This window comes from Rhineura floridana, chromosome 16 (genome assembly GCF_030035675.1).
Source record: "Rhineura floridana isolate rRhiFlo1 chromosome 16, rRhiFlo1.hap2, whole genome shotgun sequence".
In the NCBI taxonomy this organism is placed as follows: domain Eukaryota; kingdom Metazoa; phylum Chordata; class Lepidosauria; order Squamata; family Rhineuridae; genus Rhineura; species Rhineura floridana.
The window spans coordinates 34546555-34569144 of record NC_084495.1 but is presented as its reverse complement, the minus strand read 5'-3'; the positions used below and the strand labels follow the sequence as shown (position 1 = coordinate 34569144).

Below are 22590 nucleotides of genomic sequence, written 5' to 3'. Positions count from 1 at the left end.
AGGTGAGGCAAGGGGCGGTGCTGGCAAGAAGGGGGCGGTGTGCAGCAGCTGGGGGCTAGGTGGGTGAGCGGCAGAAACAGCAACAAGGCAGTAAGGTAAGCAATGGAGTTGGGGCTGTGGTGAGTGCTGGTGGGTGGTGTAGGTAGCTGCCTGTGAGTGGGGGGAGCGCTGGCGACCCATGGGGGTGGGGCACAGAGAAGTTTGGTGGAGGCAAGGGGGCGGAACTTCAGCAACCGGTAGGGGGGAGCTTCAGCGATGTGGGCGAGATTGGTGAGTGAAGCAGGCAGGGGTGGAGCCCCTGGTATTATTATATCTTTGTAATTTGTTGCATCTTGATGGTTTTCATTCTGCCTTTTCAGGAGGCTGAAGTTGAGAAGGATGACCTGCTGGCGGACGAGCACTTCCTCATGGTCACCCAGCTGCAGTGGGAGGATGACGTGATCTGGAACGGAGAGGACGTCAAGCACAAGGGGACCAAGACGCAGCGAGCAAGCTTGGCGGGCTGGCTGCCCTCCAGCATGACCAGGAATGCCACCGCCTATAACGCCCAGCAAGGTAATGTTAGCATGTAATTGGGGAAAGAGGTAGCTTGGTGGTAGAGCATCTGCCTTGCATGCTGAAGGTCCCGGGTTCAATCCCCAATGACATCTTCAGGTGGGGCAGGGAATATGCCCCCTTCTTGAAACCCTGGAGAGTTGCTACCAGTCAGTGTTGACAACACAGAGCCAGATGGGCCAATGGGCTGACTCATTGGTTTTGTATCTTTGTTCTTAAACCTGCTGATTTTATTTATGTTTTGGTAGATATTATTATTATTAATTGCCTTTTGCAGGCCCGTCTCTCAGTCCTTTAAGATAGGGCCTCATAAGGTCTGTTGTATTGTTCTATGGTCCTATTCTTAATGTTTTAAATTGTCTTAGTATTTTAAGTGTATGTTTCATGGTTTTAATGTTACGAATAGTTTAATTCTATTTTAATTGTATATTTTTGTATGTTTTTTACCTATGTGTGGTTTTTATTTGTAAGCCGCCCTGAGTTCCAGTTTTGGAAAAAGGGCAGGGTAAAAATAAAGAGTGATAATAATAATAATAATAATAATAATAATAATAATAATATATGTCTCAAGGTGATTTGCAGGCATGTCTCAAGGCCATTTACAGACATACCAGAAAAACAGCTTAAAATAGTTGTAAAAACAGTATGAAAACAACTGAAAATAGGTTTAATGGCAATACAGAATAAATACTTAGGTCGGAGACCTGTTCATCCAGGTGCAAAAGCTTGTCAAAACAAATATGTCTTTAATTTGTTCTTAATTATTGATTTTATTGGTATTTTTGATGAATATTCTATATTGCTTTATTTAAAAGGCTTAGAGGTTTTGTTAAGTGGTACATCAATCCTGTCAAATAAATCGATAAAAATAAAAGGTATGTTGGCCCTTTTTTTTTGGTCTGGCTGTCACCTGACCACTTGGTATTTGCAGAGGCTCCCTGGTCTGTTCAGTGTTCTCTTGTTTCCGTTGTCAGGGCTGAATCGCAGTGGCTCCCTTCTCAACTTGCCTGTTCCTTTGGTGCAGAAGCCCAGTGTGGCAGGAGTCTTGGGCATTTCCAAGGGAAAAGAGAAGCAACTCCCTGAACAGCAAGGTAAGGAGGAGGCTCGTGCTATGCAATAAAAACATAAGAACATAAGAAGAGCCTGCTGGATCAGGCCAGTGGCCCATCTAGTCCAGCATCCTGTTCTCACAGTGGCTCCGCGAGCTAGAGGAAGCCCCATGTTCTGTGTAAGTCAGCAAAAAGAGGTGGGGGTAATTATCTGGTAGGATCCAGATCTGACATAGGTTCAGCCCTGCCCAAACCTTGAATTTGAGGTTTCTTTAAGAGAAGGAGGAGGACCCCACAGCAGATCTCTACACTGCCAGTAACCCTGAAGGGCTGCTGAATCCTGACACTCCTGCCCCAGGGCTACAGGTCCCCACATAATCACCCTGGGGTCCTGGCCAGTTCTTCTTTTTGTAAAATATTTTTATTAATTTTACTAAATACGCAAGAAATCGTTTAAAATGTCTGCCTGGAAGCACCTAAGTTGGCAGTATGCTCTTCCTCATTGTGTCAGAATGGCAAAATGTCATGCTGAGCGTGGAGTTTGCTTCTTTTAGAGGGTCTGCAGCGTGGGTGGGTGGGTGTGTTTTGGAGAGGGTGATAGGCCTCCTTTGGGTAGATGGGGGAACAAGGATTTAACAGTGTCCCAGTACTCTAGAGATCTTGACAGGAATGCCTATGTTATGTTGTTGCAGCATCTCTGGATGAAGACAAGCCATGGTTCTCTATTTTTCCTATTGACAACGAAGAGCTGGTTTATGGCCGTTGGGAGGACAACATCATTTGGGATGATGAGGCGATGGAGGCTGTCTTGGCTCCACCGGTCCTGACCCTTGACCCTAATGATGAAAATATCATCCTTGGTATGTCCATAGAACCACTGTGATTTCCCTTTGGCCTTCTGGTGTTGGGAAGTGAAGAGAGATCTGCCTTTCTGGAACACTGTGATATCAGGTGAAGATGCGAAATTCCGGTGGTCTGAAAAAAATGTTCTCCTAAGCAACCTCCTGTCCAGGACTGGTGAAGTGCTTACTTGTTGTCTCCCGGAAAATTACTTTGGCTATCCTCACTTCTCCCAAGGAATTCTGGGTATTGTAGTTGTCTAAGGAGCCTAAGGATGGCTAACAGAACTCTCAGAAAATCGTAATTGCCAAAGTTCCTTTGGAGAAGCCATGACAGTTAACTGTTGTTGGGTGTTTTTTTTTTAACTCTATTTAAATTTGAAGTGTAGGTATTTCTATACTCTGATGAACAGCGGGACTTAAAATTGCAGAAGCAAGGAGTGAGTTGACCTGTCATGTAAATGATCCCAACATGATCTCAGGGTTAAAAGTCCCTCAAATCTCTTGCTAATTTCAGTTAAGTTGGATATTTTTAAAATCAGTTGGTCCATTCCCACGGGTTTCCTTTATAAAGCTATGGTAGAGATGGCGATATCTGCAGACAAGCATTCAGGGCACACTTTTCTCATATGTTTCTTCCTAGAAATTCCTGATGAGAAGGAAGAGATGACGCTGAACTCTCCTTCCAAAGAGAACAAGAAAGAGTCTTCTCTAAAGAAGAGCCGGATCCTCCTGGGCAAAACAGGAGTAATTAAGGAAGAGCCTCAGCAGGTTTGTGGCAGTAGCCCCATTTTCTTTAGGTAAGAGTGATAAATGGGAGACAAGACAAATTCTGATTCCTACCTCCCTCACTGCAACTCTAGAATATGTCTCAGCCAGAGGTGAAGGATCCCTGGAATCTCTCTAATGATGAATTTTACTACCCGAAGCAGCAAGGGCTTCGTGGGACCTTTGGAGGCAACATCATACAGGTTAGGACCAGTGGTGGCAACTGTGTGTGTGTCTGTCTAGGTGTTAAGTGTGCAACGGAGCAGTCTGGTGCAGAATTTCAGCATTCTGCCTGTGGGGAAATGCCCAGCCTTGGATGGTGTTACCTGCCTTCTGTCTTCATGATAGGACGAGGTTCCGTGTGCAGGTAACAGGTGAACCAGCTTTCCATTGGATGCTCGCAGGGCCTCTTCCAAGGCTTAGGGCGTGGCCTTGCATGCTGCAGGAAATGACACATCCCTAAGTCCCTTCTCATCTGTGATTCAGGGTTGCCTTTTCCTGGGAAGGGGAGACATTCCTGTGGCTGGCAGTGATATGCATCCTGATGTTTGTACATCCAGAGTAAAAGTGTGTGTTTTGCCTTGGTGCAGCACTCAATCCCTGCTGTGGAGCTTCGACAGCCCTTCTTCCCCACCCATATGGGCCCCATGAAGCTGCGCCAGTTCCATCGGCCTCCCTTGAAGAAATACTCCTTTGGGGCCTTATCCCAGCCTGGTCCCCATTCGGTGCAGCCACTGCTGAAGCACATCAAGAAGAAAGCCAAGGTAAAGCTCCAGTCTCCTAGTTCTGCTGTGCTGTTTCTCTAGTGTTACCTGTGGCTGTTTCGCAGCTCGAGGGCTTCCATCGCTTGCTGAGCATCCAGGAGAAGAGAGAGGTTCCCTGCTGCTGCCGCTGCTGCCTGTGTTTCTGTGTGTCTTTAGTCTCTTGATGCCTTCTCCTTGCTCTTTGCCCAGATGAGAGAACAGGAGCGGCAAGCCTCCGGTGGTGGGGAAATGTTCTTCATGCGCACCTCGCAAGACCTCACCGGCAAGGACGGCGACCTCATCCTGGCAGAGTACAGCGAGGAGAACGCCCCTTTAATGATGCAGGTTGGAATGGCAAGCAAGATCAAGAACTACTACAAGCGGGTGAGCGTGGTTGTTGTTTGGCTCCTGGTGTTTGAGCTTCTCCAACTTGAGGCTGCCCCTTCTGACTAAAGCTGTCTTTCTCCTGGCAGAAACCGGGCAAGGATCCTGGTGCCCCTGACTGTAAATACGGAGAAACGGTGTACTGTCACACCTCCCCGTTCTTGGGTTCCCTTCACCCAGGCCAGCTGCTCCAGGTGAGATGCTGCCTTTCACATTGGGAGAAGTGGTGGGCAGGGTTGAGTTTGTGTTTGTCTTGGGGAACTGGGGTGGGGTAGTTGAGCTGCCAATGCAATTGGTTGAGCAGTTGGCCCTCCTGAGGTCTGCCCACCCCCCTTTCCCAGTGCACATGGAGGGAGGGAGACGAACTCGGCAGGCATTTGTGTGCAGCAGCAATGGCTAATGTGCTTATTGTGTTTGACTTCACACCAGCCTTCCCCAGCCATCCAGATGTCGTTGGACTCCAACTCAGCCCTAGCCGACATGGCCAGTGGTCACGGATGATGGGAGTTGTAGTCCGACAGCATCTGGAGGGCACCAGCTCTACACCTCCTTCTGCTCCCAAAGGACCATTTCATTCAGCGGATGGGCCTCTTGGGTGGGAATTCTCTTATGCGTGAAAACAATCAACAGGCTTTTGGCACTTTTAAAAGGCTGAAAGATGTATTGTGGCATAAGCCTTTATAGACTGGAGCCCACTTTCTCAAAATGCATGAGGTATCTGTTGGTAGATTTGTGTGTGTGTGTGTCTGTGAAAGAGAGAGATAGTGGGATCGAACAGCTGTGACGTGCTAGAGAGTGCAGTCGGTGACATTCTCGGTCAGCAAAGGAATGGAGTGTATGTGAAAGGGTTAACTCAGTGTTGGTTGGCCAGCCAGAAGAGGAGGGGACTTTGCTGTCCACTCTGAGCTCTGCTTTCCAAGGGAGAGCTAGGTTCGTTCTTGACCCTGCATGCTTCCATTCTGAGTGCCGGAGCATTTCACTTTCATGTCCTTCCACTGTTGAGCGCAGGAGCAATTTGGTTTCATTTCCTCTCTTCCTTGGGAAGCATCATCCCTCTCTCAGAGCAGTGACGAGGGATTTTGTTTCCCTCCCCACCCTTTTCCTTGTCCATCTTATGCTCCTGTGGCATTAAAGACTCCTCCCGGGAGGCAGAAATGGTGTCAGGAGTGGGGGTGACCTGGAGCCCCCTCCCGGCCTTCGATGGCTAAGGGTGGTTAGGAGGCACACCAAGGGTGTTTGGGCTAGTGGGGACTCTTCCTGGCTGCTCTCCTTCCCTCACAGGAAAAAATAAGGAGGTGCTTCTCATGAGAAGGAACCCCATGCTCACAGAAAGCGCCCAGTGAGAAGTGGGCAGAGCAACAGGGCTGTGGCCAATCAGAAGTTGTAGAGCAGGGCAGGCGGTCGAACCTTGGTGTGTTCCCTGCGTGTTTTCCAGCTAGCTCAGCTCTGCTTACCCCTGCACCCTCCAAGCACTAGAGAGGACGGGGGCACAGGCCCTCCTCCCCAAGGAACCAGCAGAGGCCACACACCAGTTCATGGCAGAGTCATCCGTGGACTGCATCCAGTACTGTCGACTGGCCCAGGCCCTCAGAGAGTGCCACAATGAACTGGAAACACGTGCAGGTGTGCAACCGGCCCTTTCGCTTTCTGACTTTTTTTGCACATCAGTCATCTTTGGAGAATGGAAAGTGACTAGCTCGGTGTGTAGTGAGCTTTAGGCTCTGAGGTATGCATATTCTGAAGTTCCTGCTTGCTCACCTTGGAGCCTGCCCTGTGTCAGCTTTCATTTGAGTTTGATGGAGAATCCCAGTGCATCAACGCTGGTCTGTAAGTTCATGCTAAATTCTTTTCTCCCCCCCCCCCTTGCCTCTGTTGCTTCTGTTGACTAAAGTGGCTGCTTCTCTTTTGTCAGGCGTTTGAAAACAATCTCTTCCGGGCTCCCATCTATCTTCACAAGATGCTTGAAACAGACTTCCTAATTATCCGGACACGGCAAGGTTACTTCATCCGGGAGCTGGTGGATATCTTTGTAGTTGGACAGGAGTGTTCTCTCTTTGAGGTTCCTGGGCCCAACTCCAAAAGGGCCAATACTCACATCCGAGATTTTCTTCAGGTTTGTTTTCTGTGGGTTATACAAATTATTATCTCTACAGGGAAGGGGTGGGGGGAGAAGAAATATTTTTGGGAAGTAGCCCACCACTGACTTGCAGCCAGTGTTGTCTTTCTGTGACTCACAGGCCTGTGCACAAGGGCAGAGCAGTAAAATGTTTTGTGTTAATATTTGAGCCCAAAAAGGGATTCCCCACACACAGACACTGCCCCACACACAGCTTAAAATGGCTTGGAATCTCACTTGCCCTCGCTTAAGACTACTTTCCTATTTTTTAAAATTGATTGTTAGTATTTCCAAAGTAGGAAGCAATAAAGGTGAATGTTACAAGACAAGATACAACAAAACAAGGCACAACAGAGACCAGGGATTCCAAAATTAATTAATTTATTCATTTATATCCCTCCCTTCCTCGCGGCAGGAGCCCAGGGTGGCACTGTAGTCTGAGGACCACCAGTGGTCCACAAGCTTCATTCAGGTAGTCTGCAGTGTGCCTGTAGATTGGTGATTGAAGATGGCCCATCCAATGCATTAAATGTTCATATTGATTTTTAATTGTATTTTAATTGCTTCTTTTATTTCATATATTGTATTTTGCCATATCACAGTTTGAATTCTGTGGAATACAATAGATAAAAATTAAGAGAAGCAATATAAATACAATTAAAAGCCACACAGCATCTAGCACAGTGCATTACAATTGCTGCAACAGGCAGAAAAAGCAATACATGCTCTGCCAAGACCCTCAGCAATTTTCAAAAGGTCCAGAGGGGGGGAAAGTTTGGGAACCACATAGGGTCACCATAAGTCTTAACCGAGTTGAAGAGAGATTCGGCTATGGGGTGGTATACAAATGCAATAAATAAATAAATTAATATAACAACAAACATAGACATCCCCCATTCACATTGTGAGGCACACTCGATTACATACAATGAGGGGAATAGCAGAAGCAGATTCAATGCATGAGCCATTGCTTGAGGATAAGAGAAATGGGTTCTCAAAAAAGCACACTGATTTGAGTTGGATTTGCACTTTTTTTCAGAATCTGTATCTCCCTTGGCTTTACTGCTATTATAAGGGGCTGCCTGAAACCCCAAGTGCCCCCCGTTTGCATGCAAGAGGTCTATATCCCCCCCCGCAAGATTTGTTGGTTGCTCCTTAGGAGGCTGTATGGCCCCAGTGAAGGATCACCGGGCTTGGCCACCCACAGGTCCCTTCAACCCACACAGCCATAGCCCACTTGTGTTTCAAAGTGTTCCTTTGGCTTCCTTGTTAGGTCTTCATATATCGCCTTTTCTGGAAGAGCAGAGACCGACCCCGGAGGATTCGCATGGAGGATATTAAAAAGGCATTTCCGTCCCACTCAGAGAGCAGTATCCGGAAGCGACTGAAGCTCTGCGCAGACTTCAAGCGCACAGGTAGGCTTGGCTCATTTGCACAACCATGCAACAGCCTTCCTGAGATGTAGCGCTTTGCTCAAATGGTCACTGAGGGTAGCACCATTTTCCTGGAGACGGGCCACAGCTCAGTTGTAGAGCACATTCTTTGCATGCGGAAGGCCCCAGATTCTGTCCTTGCCATCCCTAATTAAGAGTCTGATTAGCAATTGGTCTGAATTATTCTCCTGTTCCTGAGACCGTGAAGAGCTGCTGTGAGTCAGAGACATCCTCCGTTCACTCTGAGCTGAGCTAAACAGACAAATAACCTAACCCAATATAACGCAGCTTCCTGTATTCTTTTCCTCCAGGAATTGCTTCCCCCGCACCCCAGTCAAAATTCTGCCTTTTTACCTTTAAAATACACATGAGCAGTAGCCCTGACGTTTTTTCCTTTTTCCAAAGGAAAGACACAATTTATGTACACATGTATCCTGATAGAGTATTTGGGTGTGTACTGTATTCTGTGTGTCTGTGTCCAAGTACAAAACATCCTGTAAAAAATGGCTGTGCAGGATGAGACAGAAGCTTTTAGAAGCTGTTGAAAGCCGAACTTCCTTTTTGAAAAAAAACACACACAAGTATTAGGAGGCAGTGTGGCGTAGTGGTTAAGGTGTTGGACTACGACCTGGGACACCAGGGTTCAAATACCCACAAAGCCATGAAGCTCACTGGGTGACCTTGGGCCAGTCACTGCCTCTCAGCCTCACAGGGAGGCAATGGGAAACCCCTTACCATGAAAACCCTATTCCTAGGGTCACCATAATTCGGAATCGACTTGAAGGCAGTCCATTTTTTTTATTAGGAGGCAGATTTGAAGAGTGTCAAGATCAAATAAAACATAAAATATTATTTATTTTTTAATTTATTATTAAATTTATATCCCACTCCTTCTCCCAGAAGGAGCCAAGGGTAGCAAAACAGAGTGCAGAATCTTAGTCTCTAAAATTGGTAGAGAATTTTTTTTCACCACCCTGTGAATACAAAAGTCTGGATAAAATATATATTTTAGAGTAACAAATTTGCATTTAATCATCTTTTATGTGTCCCTATATATTTGGGTGCCTACCGCTGTACTACCCTGAACACGTCCGATCTTGTCTGATCTTAGAAGCTAAGCAGGGTCAGGCCTGGTTAGTACTTGGATGGGAGACTGCCTGGGAATACTGGGTGCCGTAGGCTTAGAGGAAGGCAATGGTAAGCCACCTCTGAATACCTCTTACCATGCAAGCCCAATGAATGAATGAATGAATAAATGAATAAATAAATAAATATAAAGATTCATAGGGTCACCATAAGTCATAATCGACTTGAAGGCATATGACAACAATATATTTGGTTTTCCACTTGAGCTATGGACACTGAAAGGTTGTCTTCTGGCTTGCCCCCTTCCTGGGACTATGAGGGGCAGAGAGGGAGGGAATGATTCCTGGCATGGCTCAGTTGGGCCCCCCTTCTTGTTTCAGGGATGGACTCGAATTGGTGGGTTTTAAAGCCAGATTTCCGACTGCCGACCGAAGAGGAGATAAGAGCAATGGTATCTCCGGAGCAGTGCTGTGCCTATTACAGCATGATCTCTGCCGAACAGCGCTTGAAGGTGAGCCTGTGTCTTTCATGGATTCCCCTGATCCTTGTGGGTTGCCTTGGTGCTCTGCAAGATTCTTTGGGTTGCATTCTTTTTTTTAATCCAATGTCATTGTTGTGTAACAATAAAGAATTATTAAACGTATCTTTCTCATACAGCACTCTCATTGAAATAAAACAGAATTTTATAAAACTCATTGGAGCTATTAAAAACAGCCTGTTATTACCCTCGGTTAAAAAGTTGGGAGAGCCAGTGTGGTGTAGTGGTTAGAGTGTTGGACTATGACCTGGGAGGCCAGGGTTCAAATCCCCACACAGCCATGAAGTTCACTGGGTGACCTTGGGCCAGTCACTGCTTCTCAGCCTCAGAGGAAGGCAATGGTAAAACCACATCTGAATACCTCTTACCATGAAAAACCCCATTCATAGGGTTGCCATAAGTCGGGATCTACTTGAAGGCAGTCCATTTCCATTTTTTTGTTTTAAAAGGTTGGGCACTCAGTTCTTAAATGTAAAAGTTTTATAATACATCATAATTCTTTATATGGTGTAAGTCCTACTCAGTAGTAGAGCTATTGAAATTAATGAACCTGAGTTAATTATGTCTATTAACATCAGTGGGTCTGCTTTATGTAGAACTAGCATTAAATATGCCACCCTTTGAGAATAACAAGATTTATCTCTCTCCTGTCAACCTCCACCAGCGGGGAGGATTTGGGGAGATTATAAAGGCAGAGTGTAGGCTGAAAAACCTGGCCATCTCTTAGTGTCAGTTGGACTAGCCCAGTGGAGTAGATGAGCTTCTGTCTTGAATTGTCCATCCAGTAGTGGTTCTGGTTATATTTGCCCTTTCAGCGAGACCACATTCAGATTCTCTTTTTTTTTTCAATTAATTTTTATTCTAATTTTCAAAACCAAAATAATACAAAAAGAAAACAACACAAATCAATAACTAATACAATACTAAAAAAAAAATACATATATATAAAAATATTGACTTCCGATTTGTCATAGTTCAGCTATAAATCTATAATATATAACAAACCTATCTCTTAATAGATTATAAAATCACCTTCCTCCAGCGGTTATCTTAGTTGGTTTCAAATCTCATTAACATCATATCATTTTAATATTCCACAAAAAGTCAAAGAGAAGTTTCCAATCCTTGAGATATATATCAATCAATTTTTTTCTAAATAAACATGCCATTTAATCCAGCTCATCAAATCTACTAAATCCAGTAATTTCAAAACACTATAATTCAACTATAAATCTATAATATGTAACAGACCTATCTCTTAATAGATTATAAAATCACCTTCCTCCAACAGTTATCTTAGTTGGTTTCAAATCTCATTAACATCATATCATTTTAATCTTCCACAAGAAGTCAAAGAGAAGTTTCCAATCCTTGAGATATATGTCAATCATTTTTTTTTTCTAAATAAACATGCCAATTAATCCAACTCATCAAATCTACTAAGTCCAGTGATTTTAAATCGCTCTTCTGTCATTATCCATATTGGGTCCATCTTCCATCTTCCATCTTTACGCACCCGAAAATCTTGCTGTCATAGTCATATAATAAAAGTCTGGTAGGAATTTCCTCCATCACAGATATTTTCTTGCCATCAAATCCAAACATATCACTGAAGTATTGTTGCAAAGCCGCATCTCTGTTCCTCTTTTCCACATGATACACTAGTACATCTCTTGAAGGTTTTTCCATTGACACAAGACAGGGATTAATTCTGTTAACTTTCTCCATTTCAAGTTCCATCAAATCCTTCCAGTCCAAGAATTTTTTTGAACCGATAATATCTTTATCTCCAATCTCTTCAATTCCTTCAGGGACAGCGCTGAATTCCAAACTGTAATATTTGTCTCCAGGATCCATCACAGCCAGGAAATCCAAATCTTTTTTCATGTCCATAATTAAGCCAGTCTCCTTAGTTTGAACCTTGCCTTTAATTTCTCTTTCATCTTTTTTTTGTTTTCCAGATCTGTCTTTATTCTCCTTTCTCATAGAATCCTGAGTTTCTTTCAGCTCCTGTCTCATTTCGTAAAATTCAATTCTCCACGCTTGTCTATTATTTCTCAGTTCTTGTTTTATTGAGTTAATCCCATTCATTATTTTCTGAAACATGTCTAGAGATAAAGTCCCTTCTTGTACATCCATGGTCTTCTTAATTGTCATCACATTCAGATTCTCTAAACATCAGGTAGAACAGGTTCAATCCTTTGTGAAATTGTCCATCTCTGTAATGGAATAAGAATGTCTTTCTTCCCCTCACCCAATTTGCGCAGTATAGTATTATATTTATTTATTAGATTTATATCCCACCCTTCCTCCTAGTAGGAGCCCAAGGCGGCATCAAAACAGTACCTTGGATAATGTAGTACTTTCAGTGGGATGCTCGGTGTTAACAGATGCTGAAAGTAAGTTGTGAGGTTAGACAGAGCTGTTATTCTGGCTAACCCATTCAGAGTTAAAGTTAACACTGGGAAAGGGCCCTAGCTCAGTGGAAGAGCTTCTGCTTCACGTGCAGAAGGTCCCAGGTTCAATCCCTTGCAGGCAGAACTGAGCGAGTACCCTGCCTGAAATCCTAGAAAGCTGCTGCTGGTCAGTGTCGACAGTACCGAACAAGAGGGAGCAGTGGTCTGACTCCCTATAAGGCAGCTCCCAATGTTCTATGTAGGACAAGTGACCGAGTTGACTTTTGCTTATCCAGATTGAATGTGTGCACTTCAAGGAAGCAGAAAGGCAGAATGCATTATTTTTTTAGATGTTTTTAAAGCTTTTTTTAAAAGATGTTTTAAAATATGCTTTGTTTTAATATGTTTTAAGGTCTTTTGTTTTTAAGACGTTTTAGAGTGTTTTTAGTGTTTTTGTTTGCCACCCTGGGTTCCTTCTAGGAGGAAGGGTGGGATATTAATAATAATAATAATATAAATAAATAAACAATACATATTCACCTTGACTGAGGGGAGGTGAGCCTAGCCCATTTCTTCTCTTTGGTCTGCTGGCCTGGCAATTTTTGGCAGGGTTGGTCCTGAATCTTGACTTTCAGCATAGCCACGGAATAGCACCTTGAATAGGGAGGTCAGCTTTGTAAAGTCCTCTTGGATGTTTCTAGGAGAGCGGAAAAAGGAACTGAGTAGATTCTAGAGAAGACGGCTCTTTGGGACTCTTTGGCTTCTGAGTTCTCTGCTAACAACTTTGAGTTGCCTGGCATCCCACCAGGGGCAAGGGGGAGGCTGTGGGCCTGCTGTAGCCTGTGACGGGGAGAGTTCTTTTCTGGAGCGGGTGGTCTCTTCCTTTCTATGTTCACAAATCCTGTGTGCCCAAAAGGGACAGAGTCCCCTCTAAATGCTGGTGTACGAGAGCATCCAACATCACTCAGAAAATGGCTTCCCTTCTTTCCTCAGGACGCAGGTTATGGGGAGAAATCCTTTTTTGCCCCAGAAGAGGAAAATGAAGAGGACTTTCAGATGAAGATCGATGATGAGGTAGAACCGACTCCATGCAGGGCAGGGAGGGGAGGGGCCACAGGGCAAGTGGTAAATGTTCTTGCCTGGAACCTCAGAGTGGGGTGGATCTTCACACTTCCCAGCTCTGGAGTGTGACAGCTTTCTCCTCTACCTCTTCTTAGGTACGCACGGCCCCCTGGAACACCACACGGGCCTTTATTGCAGCAATGAAGGGGAAATGTCTCTTGGAAGTGACTGGAGTGGCAGACCCGACCGGGTGTGGAGAAGGATTCTCCTACGTAAAGATCCCAAACAAGCCAACGCAACAGAAAGTAAGTGAATGGGCCAGGTTAGGAAGGTGAGGGCGGAAGGGCCAGACCAGCTGTTTGTTTGTTGAAACATTTCTAGACCACACTTGCATAAAAATGCAGCAAGGTGGTATACCGCACACAAAATTACAATATGGTCAATAAAATCATTAAGAAATACTGGCTACTAAAAAGAAATCCACATTGCGAAGGCCTGTCTGAATAGCACAGGGTGGTATACAACACTAGTTCTACTCAGAGTAGACCCATTGATGTTGATAGGCATGATGAACGCAGGTTCAGTGATATCAGTGGGTCTACTCTGAGCAGGACTTAGTTGAATACAACCCACAATTTTTAGGAGATGTCAAAAAGAAGGCAGGTGCGATTCCTGCCAAACATCTACTGGCAGGGAGTTCCACAGGGTAGGGCCTGCCACACTAAAGGCTCAGTCCCTAGTAAAAGCTGATCAGACCTCAGAGGTGTGGGGAACCACAAGAAGTGTTGCATGGAGGGTTTCCCTCTATTCCTCCTGAGTACCCCTGGGGGGCCTGGGTAGGTTGGGAACGCCCTTGCGGCTGCAGAGTTGCTTCTCGAGATCTTTGCCGGGGCCTGGGAAGTAGGAGGATAAACAGACGGGTCTGGGAGTGAAAACAGTCCTGTTCTTCTTCCAGCAGGATGACAAGGAGCCGCAGCCAGTGAAGAAGACGGTGACCGGGACGGATGCAGATCTCCGGAGGCTGTCTCTCAAAAACGCCAAGCAGCTTCTGCGCAAGTTTGGCGTCCCCGAAGAGGAGGTGAGTGCGGGTAGGAGCTCTCTCAGGCGCACCCCTCGTGGGGGAACCTCCCTCTCAACAGTCTTCTGCAGTGAGCAGATCTCTCCTTTCATTAGATCAAGAAGCTGTCCCGCTGGGAGGTGATTGACGTCGTGCGCACAATGTCCACGGAGCAGGCTCGCTCGGGCGAAGGGCCAATGAGCAAATTTGCCCGCGGGTCTCGCTTCTCTGTTGCAGAGCACCAGGAGAGGTACAAAGAGGAGTGCCAACGCATCTTTGACCTGCAAAACAAGTGAGTTTGTCTGACAATACCTCCAGCATGGAACCTGCAGCTGGCCTACTCCCCATCCTTCCTAGCACAATATTGGGTGTGTTTTGAGTTTTTGATTGCAAACAGCCCTGAATGTCTGAGACTCCACTACCCGCTTCCTCTCCTATGGCTGTCATCTTGATCTTCCTGGCTAACCCCAACTGCCCTCTTGGTCATTTTTCAGCATTCCTACTCGGGACATGCCGGGAGGCTTCTTGATGCATTCTCCCCCGGAGATGTACTGAAATCCAAAATAGGGGGGGGGGCTGTTTTCTGAAAACATTTAAAGCCTAATCTAAGCAATAAGAAACAACCTGGCTTTGAGGGTGATGGTCATGTTATGGAAGTAGATGGGATTTTTTATTTAATTGGCGTGTCTAAATTGCCGCTGTTGCTACTGAAGTTTTTCCTGCTGTCTGTTCTAATCACTTTAATCGCTTTTATGCTGGCTTTGTTTTTTAGGGTTATTTATTGGTCACTGACAATCATTTCAACTGTGTTTTTATTTCATAAACAGACATTATTTGTAAGCCCTTTTGGATTCTTTTATGGAAAATCAGGGTAAGGGTCAATAAACTGAACTGAAGGTCATAGAAAGCCTAGCTGGGATAGTTGTGTTAAATGGTACTCTCAAGAGATGGCTTTATAGGGAAGGTTTCCTTAGTGGGAATATTTCAAATTTCGTTTTCTAGATCAAAGCTATCTTGGTGGTCTTTCCTAGAAGCTCTGTCGTCAAAAGGGGGGGGGAGATGTGCGACTAGCAAGATAAGTTATGTTGCCTAAGAAGATGGTGAAGGGCTGTAGCTAACAGGTAGAGATCTGCTCTGCGTACTGGAGGCCCCTGGTGCAATCCCCAACATATCCAGGTAGGAGAAGGGGAGACCTTTCCCTTCTAAAATCTTGGAGAGCTACTGCAAGTTAGTGTAGCCGATACTGAGCTAGATGGAACATGGGTCTGACTTACATTGATAAGGCAATTTCCTATGTTCCTATCCAAGTGTAACTTTGGGGAAGGGCCATAGCTCAGTGGTAGAGCACCTGCTTTGCTTGCAGAAGATCCCAGGTTCAACATCTGGCATCTCCAGGTAGGTCTGAGAGAGAGCCCCATCTGAAACTCTGGAGAGCTGCTGCCAGTCAGTGTCGACAGTACTGAGCTAGATGGGCCAACTGGTCTCACCCTGCGTAAGGCAGCTTCCTACGTGTGTAGGAGCCGGATGTAGAGGAATCAACAGGGCTCTGTGGTTGTGACTCCTGGAAAGCTCCTATGACGCTCGTCCTTTCACCCTCCTGTCCATGGCCCAAAGCGGTCACGATACGGACTCGGCAGACTAACTTTGGCGGTGGTTTTTCTGCTTCAGGGTCCTGGAGTCCACGGAGATCTTATCCACAGACACGGACAGCAGCTCCGCCGAAGACAGCGACTTTGAGGAAATGGGGAAGAACATTGAGAACATGCTCCAGAACAAGAAGACCAGCTCCCAGCTGTCCCGGGAGAGGGAAGAGCAGGAGCGGAAGGAGCTGCAGAGGATGCTTATGGGGGAGGACAGCGGCAACGACAAGGAGAGGGGCAGGAAGGACCGGAGGGACAAGAAAGGGCTGTGTGAGTGTTTTGGCAGCAGCAAGGGCAGCGCGGCTGAGACAGGGAAGGGGCCATCCTAGCACCCAGTTACTGTCTAATGCAGGAGCGTGGCGGAACCCACAGCCCCCCCCCCCAGATGTCCTTGGAGTCCAACTCCCATCAGCCCCAGCCGGCTTGGCCAATGCTCAGGGACGATGGGAGTTGAAGTCCAGCAACATCCAGAGAGCAGCAGGTTGGGGAAGGGTGTTTTATTTATATCGGGTGGGGAGCCTGTGGCCCTCCGGATGTGTTTTTTTTTAAAAAAATGTGTCCTGCTTTTCACCATGGAGGTCTCAGTGTTGACAATGGTAAAAATATACCGGGTGGTATTCAATGCTAGTCCTCCTCAAAGAAGGCCCTTTGCAGTTAATAGACGTTGCTGACTTAGGTTCATCAATTTTAATAGGTCTACTCTGAGTTCACCTTAGTTGAATGCAGCCCACTGTATATCAAATTTAAAAGAAATTAAACTTCAAAAATTTGAACAAAGAACCTCAGGAAAAAAAAAACCTCAGAGAAGCAAGCATTCAGGATGCAAAAGCATCTTGAAATCAAACGGCTTTAACCAAGTGTCTGAAACTCAGCAAGGGCAGTGCCTGTCTGACTTCTAGTGGGAGGGAGTTCCACAGAGTTGGGCCCACAGCACTGAAGGCACAACTTCTTATTGACATGGTGCTCGACTGCATCTCCCATCATCCCTGAGCATTGGCCATTCTGACTGCTGGGAGTTGGGAGTCCCACAGACACATACCCCCCACACCCCCCACACCAATCTGATGCTAAAGGATACAAGCAGAGCCCTCCTGTATCAGACAGAAGTGGAGCCACCTACGCCAGCATCCTGCCTCCCAGAGGAGTCCACCAGCAGGGCAGGAAGGCAACTGGTAGTGGCGTATTGCTTCTGAACATAGAGGTTCCTCCCCAAGGTGGTCTGCCTGGTGTCAGAATTCCTACCTTTTCTGTGGCAGGCCAAGACTTTACTCCCAGGCATTTGACTGTTAACTTTCTCTCCTGCTGTGTGATGGTTTTTGTTAAGTTTGCTATTTTAATGCTGATCATACTGATGCATTTGGGGAAGGTGCCATTAGTTTAATTAAGAACAAAACAGCAGCCTTGCGGATCAGGCCAAAAGGGGCTCATCTGGTCCAGCGTCCGGGTCTCACAGTGGCCACCCAAATGCCCATGGGAAGCCTGTGAGAAGGACCTGAGCACAAGAGCACTTGCCCTGCCTACAGTTTCCAGCGACTGGGATTCTAAAGCACGCTGCCTCTGACTATGGAGGCAGAGCACAGCCATCGCGGCTAGTAGCCATTGATAGCCTTGTCCTCCACGCATTTGTCTAATCCGCTTTCAAAGCCATCCAGTGCCTCCTGTGGGAGTGAATTCCATAGTTTAACTGTGCACCGTGTGAAGCAGTACTTTGCCAGTCTTGAAGCTTCCAACACTCGGCTTCATTGGATATCCCCAAGCTCTAGTGTTATGACAAAGTCTTATCTATTTTCTCAACACCATGCATAATTTTATACACCTCTGTCATGTCCTCCTCCCCTTACTCGCCTTGCAATTGCAGGAAATCATTTATTTATTTATTTATTTTATTGCACTTGTATACCGTCCCGTAGCCGAAGCTCTCTGGGCGGTTTACAGCAATCAAAAACATTAAAACAAATACACAATTTAAAACACATATTTTAAAAACAATTAGCATATGATCACTTTTTATTATGTTTCGTGTATGTAATTTTTTCATTTTTTTAGTTCTTGGCATTTGTTGGAAGTTTGAGGTATAAAGCGACTACCAAAGAAATAACAGTAACGATATTGGCCATTGAGAGAAGTGGCATAAATAGCAGATAGGACAGGAGGAGGAGAAGGAGGAAGAGTTCTGTAAACTGGGGCTTAGAAGTTACAAAGAAAGGAACGTGGAGAGTGGAACAGAAATGTCAGTGGACACGAGGAACTGGTGAAGGGGCTGCCCTTGGATGTGCCACTTTTTAAAAGGGGTACATGGTTCAGTGAAGATTGGTGGTTCCTGTGGGCTTTCTTCCAAGGCTCCTGAGCACCCAGCCCCATGACCCCCTTTGTCCCTCGCCATAAGATATTGGAGACTTGGCTTGCATCGGCTCTCTCCTTGACAACACACCCATGTTTTTCATTGCAGCCTCCGCCCCTGGCAACTTGGGAGGGTCTCACAAAGACGATGACACGGCTTCGGTGACCAGCCTCAATTCCTCTGCCACCGGCCGCCGCTTGAAAATCTACCGCACGTTCCGCGACGAGGATGGGAAGGAGTATGTGAGATGTGAGACGGTCCGCAAGCCTTCAGTCATTGACGCCTACAGCAGAATACGGACCACCAAGGATGATGAGTTCATGTAAGGGCATTCCAGAGAGGCTGCTTTCCTTTTGGGAGTGACGTGTTGTTGGTAGGGTGGGAATCTCCCTACAAAAGGAGAAATGTAAGAGACAGGAAATGCAAGGTTTGTTTTTTAAAAGTTATACTCTGCCTTTTTGCCCAAGGTGGCCTGCATAGATTCCTTTTTTAATTTATTTAGAAATATAGACAGAAATGAGCATATAATAAAATAAACAGCAAACACAGAGTTGGGCAGAGTGAATCAAATCAGGCAGCAGCTGATGTTGTAGTCCAGGGGTGAGGAATGATGTTGATGACTCCAGCTCCAGATGATGTTGGACTCCAGCTCCCATCAGCACCAGCCAGTGTAGCCAAAGGTCTGGGATGATTGGAGTTAGGGTCCAGCAACATCGGGTTCCCCACCATTGCCGTAACCGAAGGCCTTTGTGTTTCCAGCCGGAAGTTTGCTCTCTTTGATGAGCAGCATCGGGAGGAGATGCGGAAGGAGAGGCGCCGGATTCAGGAGCAGCTGCGGCGGCTGAAACGAAACCAAGAGAAGGAGAAGCTGAAGGGCCCTCCCGAGAAGAAGCCCAAGAAGATGAAGGAGCGGCCAGACCTTAAGGTAAGTGGGGGTCTCTTGAAAATGTTGTCTTCTTCTGCCTCCTTGTCGGTATCGAGAACACCTGGGGAAAAAGATGGCGTCAGACGCAGGTTCGTTCGCTCCTTGTTTTCTCCTGACCAAACATTAAGAGCCGCTTTTTTACGGCTGTAATTCATTTTAATTAGTTTTGTTTTATCTACTTTTCTTTTCTTCTCCAATTGTGCCATTTGGTGAGCAAAGCAGGCTCCCCTCCTTAGTGTCTGGGCACATTATCTCCTCGGCGTCCTTGAAGCAACAAATGGGGAGTGTTCACCAACAAGGCCTCGGTTAGTGAGACAGCAGCTTAACTCCCCTATATAAGGGTGTCTAATTACCAACAACAGTAGCTGCAGAGCCTCCTTGTCTTTTTTTTACAAATTGTAATCATCTAGCTCTTGCATCTGTGAAGATAATTATGCAGATATGTCTGGCAGCATCTCAGAAACCAGGGTAGGGGGCTTAATAGGTGGGTTTGGGGGGTCTCTACAGCATTCATTCCCCTTTCCCTGAAGTCTATCAGAAGCAGAATAAATTCTGCAAGGAAGGAGACATGCAGCGCTGCTTAATTTGCCTTCTTTTGTTGCGACAGATTTTGCAGAATCTGGATTGCTTTTGATGCAGAATCCAGATTTTTATTATTATTATTAAATCCAGAACGGTAGCTGTTATTCTCTTGCAGCAAAAACAAAGAGTCCTGTGGCACCTTAAAGACTAACAAATTTTATTATGGCATAGGTTTTCATGGACTCAAGCCCACTGTGTGAGCTGCATGAAGTGAAAGTTGGCAGGTTTATAAAGGAGAACATTTAATGTATGTTTAAGCTCCAATTATCACTGAATATAATTTTTGAATCTCATTCAACTCCTGCCTTATAGTGTTCTCTTTTATATACCTGCCACCTAAGATTTCACTTCGTGCATCTGTCAAAGTGGGCTTGAATCCACAAAAGCTTATGCCATAATACATTTGTTAGTTTTTAAGGGTACCACAGGTCTCTCTTGGGATTCGTGTATGTGTGCATAGCTTGAAGTTAAGCTGTGTGTCTGCTTGAATGCTGCAGACTCAATGCAGGATGGGAGGGGTTGTGCCTCTTCAAGCAGACATGGACTGACGTAGAGAGGAAACCCTTAACTTTGAACACTTGGGATGCTTCATGTGAGCACCACAGGTGCAATCAGCAGCATTGCAGGTCGCACAAGTTTGATTGTCCATCAGTGCCCCAGCCTGATAGTCATGTTTTATCTAGTGTGAGCAAAACGAAACTTTCTTTTCAAAATGTATAAACTGCCTTTCTGCTTAAAAGTATTCAAGGCAGGGAAGAGCTGGGGATCAAGGCTGGTGATTTGCTTTGTCCCAAGCGTACACTCTCTCCCTCCCTCTCTCTCTCTCGCTCATGCGAATTCCTTTTGCTGTTGTTGGAAGCCCTGTTCCTGGAGAGCTCTTGGAGCAGACAGTGGCCCTTCACTCCTTTGCCTTTTACTTGCAGTTAAAGTGCGGGGCTTGCGGTGCCATTGGGCACATGAGGACCAACAAATTCTGCCCTCTCTACTACCAAACCAATGCTCCGCCATCCAACCCTGTGGCCATGACGGAGGAGCAGGAAGAGGAGCTGGAGAAGACGGTCATTCCCAACGACAACGAAGAGCTGATCAAAGTGGAGGGGACCAAGATTGTCTTGGGGAAGCAGCTCATTGAGAGGTGAGGGGTGGCAGGGAGGTGCTTAGCACCATCCCAATGGTGCTGGGGTCTGGCCTGGGTTAATCATAGAATCATAGAGTTGGAAGGGGCCTTGTAGGCCATCGAGTCCAACCCCCTGCTCACAGCAGGAAATCCACAGCTAGAGCATCTCCCGCAGATAGCTGTCCAGCCTCTGCTTGAAGACATCCAGCGAAGGGGATCCCACCACCTCCCTAGGCAGTCGGTTCCATTGCCAAACTGCCCTTACTGTCAAGAAGTTCCTTTTAATGTCCAATCTGAATCTATGCTCCTGCAACTTAAAACCATTAGACCTAGTCCTACCCTCTGGGGCAGCAGTGAACAAATCTGTACCCTCCTCTATGTGACAGCCCTTCAGGTACTTAAAGAGTGCAATCATGTCACCCCTCAGCCTTCTCTTCACCAGACTGAACATGCCAAGTTCCTTCAACCTTTCCTCATAAGACTTGTTCTCCATACTGGCTATCATCCTCAGCTTTCCCAGTGTACGGACGTGTGGGAGTCATCCTCAGGCAGTGGGTTAACACCCTGTTTATGCCCAGGACAGGCAGGCTCACGTGCTCCAAAATGGAGAGAAACCTCCCACTCCTCTGTTTAACTCATTCTCTTCTGGAAGATTTCCCATGTATCTCTGGAGAGGGCTCTTTGCACTCAGGTCCTGCTTGTGGGCTTCCCATTGGGGCATCTGGTTGGCTACTGTGAGAACAGGATGTTGGGCTAGATGGGCCATTGGCCTGATCCAGCAGGCTCTTCTTAAGTGTTCTTAAAAGCTGTTCACCGTAAGTAGCCTCAGTTCTTCTCTTGCAAAATGAGAATCCAAGTGATCTAACAGGGCTTATTCATTTATTTACATTATCTGTTAGTCACCTTCTTACTGAGGTATCTGTGACAGCAAACCAAACAATTAGCCAATTCAGATACTGAAAACTTACAATAAAAGCAAGAATGAGGTGAGGCTGTCGATGTGCTGAACCGTTGCCTGGCCGTGACAATGGACTGGATGAGAGCTAACAAACTGAGGCTCAATCCTGACAAGACTGAGATGCTGTTGGTGGATGGTTTCTCTGATCGGATGGTGGATATATACCCTGTCCTGGATGGGGTTACACTCCCCCTAAAGGAGCAGGTTCATAGTCTGGGAGTCTTTTTAGACTCTTCCCTTTCACTTGAGGCTCAAGTAGCCTCGGTGGCACGGAATGCGTTCTACCAACTTCGGTTGGTAGCCCAGCTACGTCCCTATTTGAGTAAGGAGGACCTCACATCAGTTGTACATGCTCTGGTAACCTCGCGTTTGGACTACTGCAATGCGCTCTACGTAGGGCTACCTTTGAAGACAGTTCGGAAGCTACAGCTAGTGCAAAATGCGGCGGCCAGATTGTTAACAAGGACCAAGCGGTCCGAGCACATAACACCTGTTCTGGCTCGCCTGCACTGGCTACCAATATGCTTCCGGGCCAGATTCAAAGTGTTGGTACTAACCTATAAAGCCTTATACGGCGCGGGACCACGATACCTGTTGGAACGCCTCTCCCGATACGAACCGGCCCGTACACTACGGTCTGCTACGAAGGCCCTCCTCCGGGTTCTGACTCATAGGGAGGCCCCGAGGGTGGTGACAAGATCTAGGGCCTTCTCAGTGGTGGCCCCCAAACTGTGGAATAGTCTCCCCGAGGAGGTGTGCTTGGCGCCGACATTGTTATCCTTTCGGCGCCAAGTTAAAACCTTCCTCTTTTCCGAGGCATTTTAATTTAAGTTAACTTAATTTTTAAAATTTGTTGTAATTGATTTTAGATTGTTTTATTTTTATATGTTTTTGTTGTATTATATTGTGTGATTTTATTGTATTTCTTGTGTTCACCGCCCAGAGAGCTATTGCTAGTCGGGCGGTATAAAAGTCTAATAAATAAATAATAAATATAATAG

The 22590-nt window shown here is 46.1% G+C and overlaps 1 protein-coding gene and 1 pseudogene across 5 annotated transcripts in view; both read left to right on the top strand.

Moving 5' to 3' along the window:
* Positions 1-22590, top strand: part of TAF1 (TATA-box binding protein associated factor 1) — a 47869-nt gene that overhangs the window by 7509 nt on the left and 17770 nt on the right. For 3 of the 5 annotated variants that reach the window (XM_061598480.1, XM_061598479.1, XM_061598477.1), the window contains exons 8-26: positions 360-555; positions 1530-1646; positions 2297-2464; positions 3087-3214; positions 3307-3414; positions 3802-3975; positions 4165-4338; positions 4428-4532; positions 6251-6451; positions 7728-7869; positions 9354-9484; positions 12901-12981; positions 13125-13274; positions 13925-14047; positions 14143-14318; positions 15695-15936; positions 18116-18329; positions 18767-18932; positions 20438-20649. In XM_061598480.1, the coding sequence (XP_061454464.1) occupies positions 360-555; positions 1530-1646; positions 2297-2464; positions 3087-3214; positions 3307-3414; positions 3802-3975; positions 4165-4338; positions 4428-4532; positions 6251-6451; positions 7728-7869; positions 9354-9484; positions 12901-12981; positions 13125-13274; positions 13925-14047; positions 14143-14318; positions 15695-15936; positions 18116-18329; positions 18767-18932; positions 20438-20649 (3008 nt within the window). The remainder of the gene's footprint in view (positions 1-359; positions 556-1529; positions 1647-2296; positions 2465-3086; positions 3215-3306; positions 3415-3801; positions 3976-4164; positions 4339-4427; positions 4533-6250; positions 6452-7727; positions 7870-9353; positions 9485-12900; positions 12982-13124; positions 13275-13924; positions 14048-14142; positions 14319-15694; positions 15937-18115; positions 18330-18766; positions 18933-20437; positions 20650-22590) is intronic. The other 2 variants (XM_061598481.1, XM_061598478.1) reach the window with 1 other exon arrangement.
* LOC133371572 (5S ribosomal RNA) lies at positions 8951-9069 on the top strand (annotated as a pseudogene).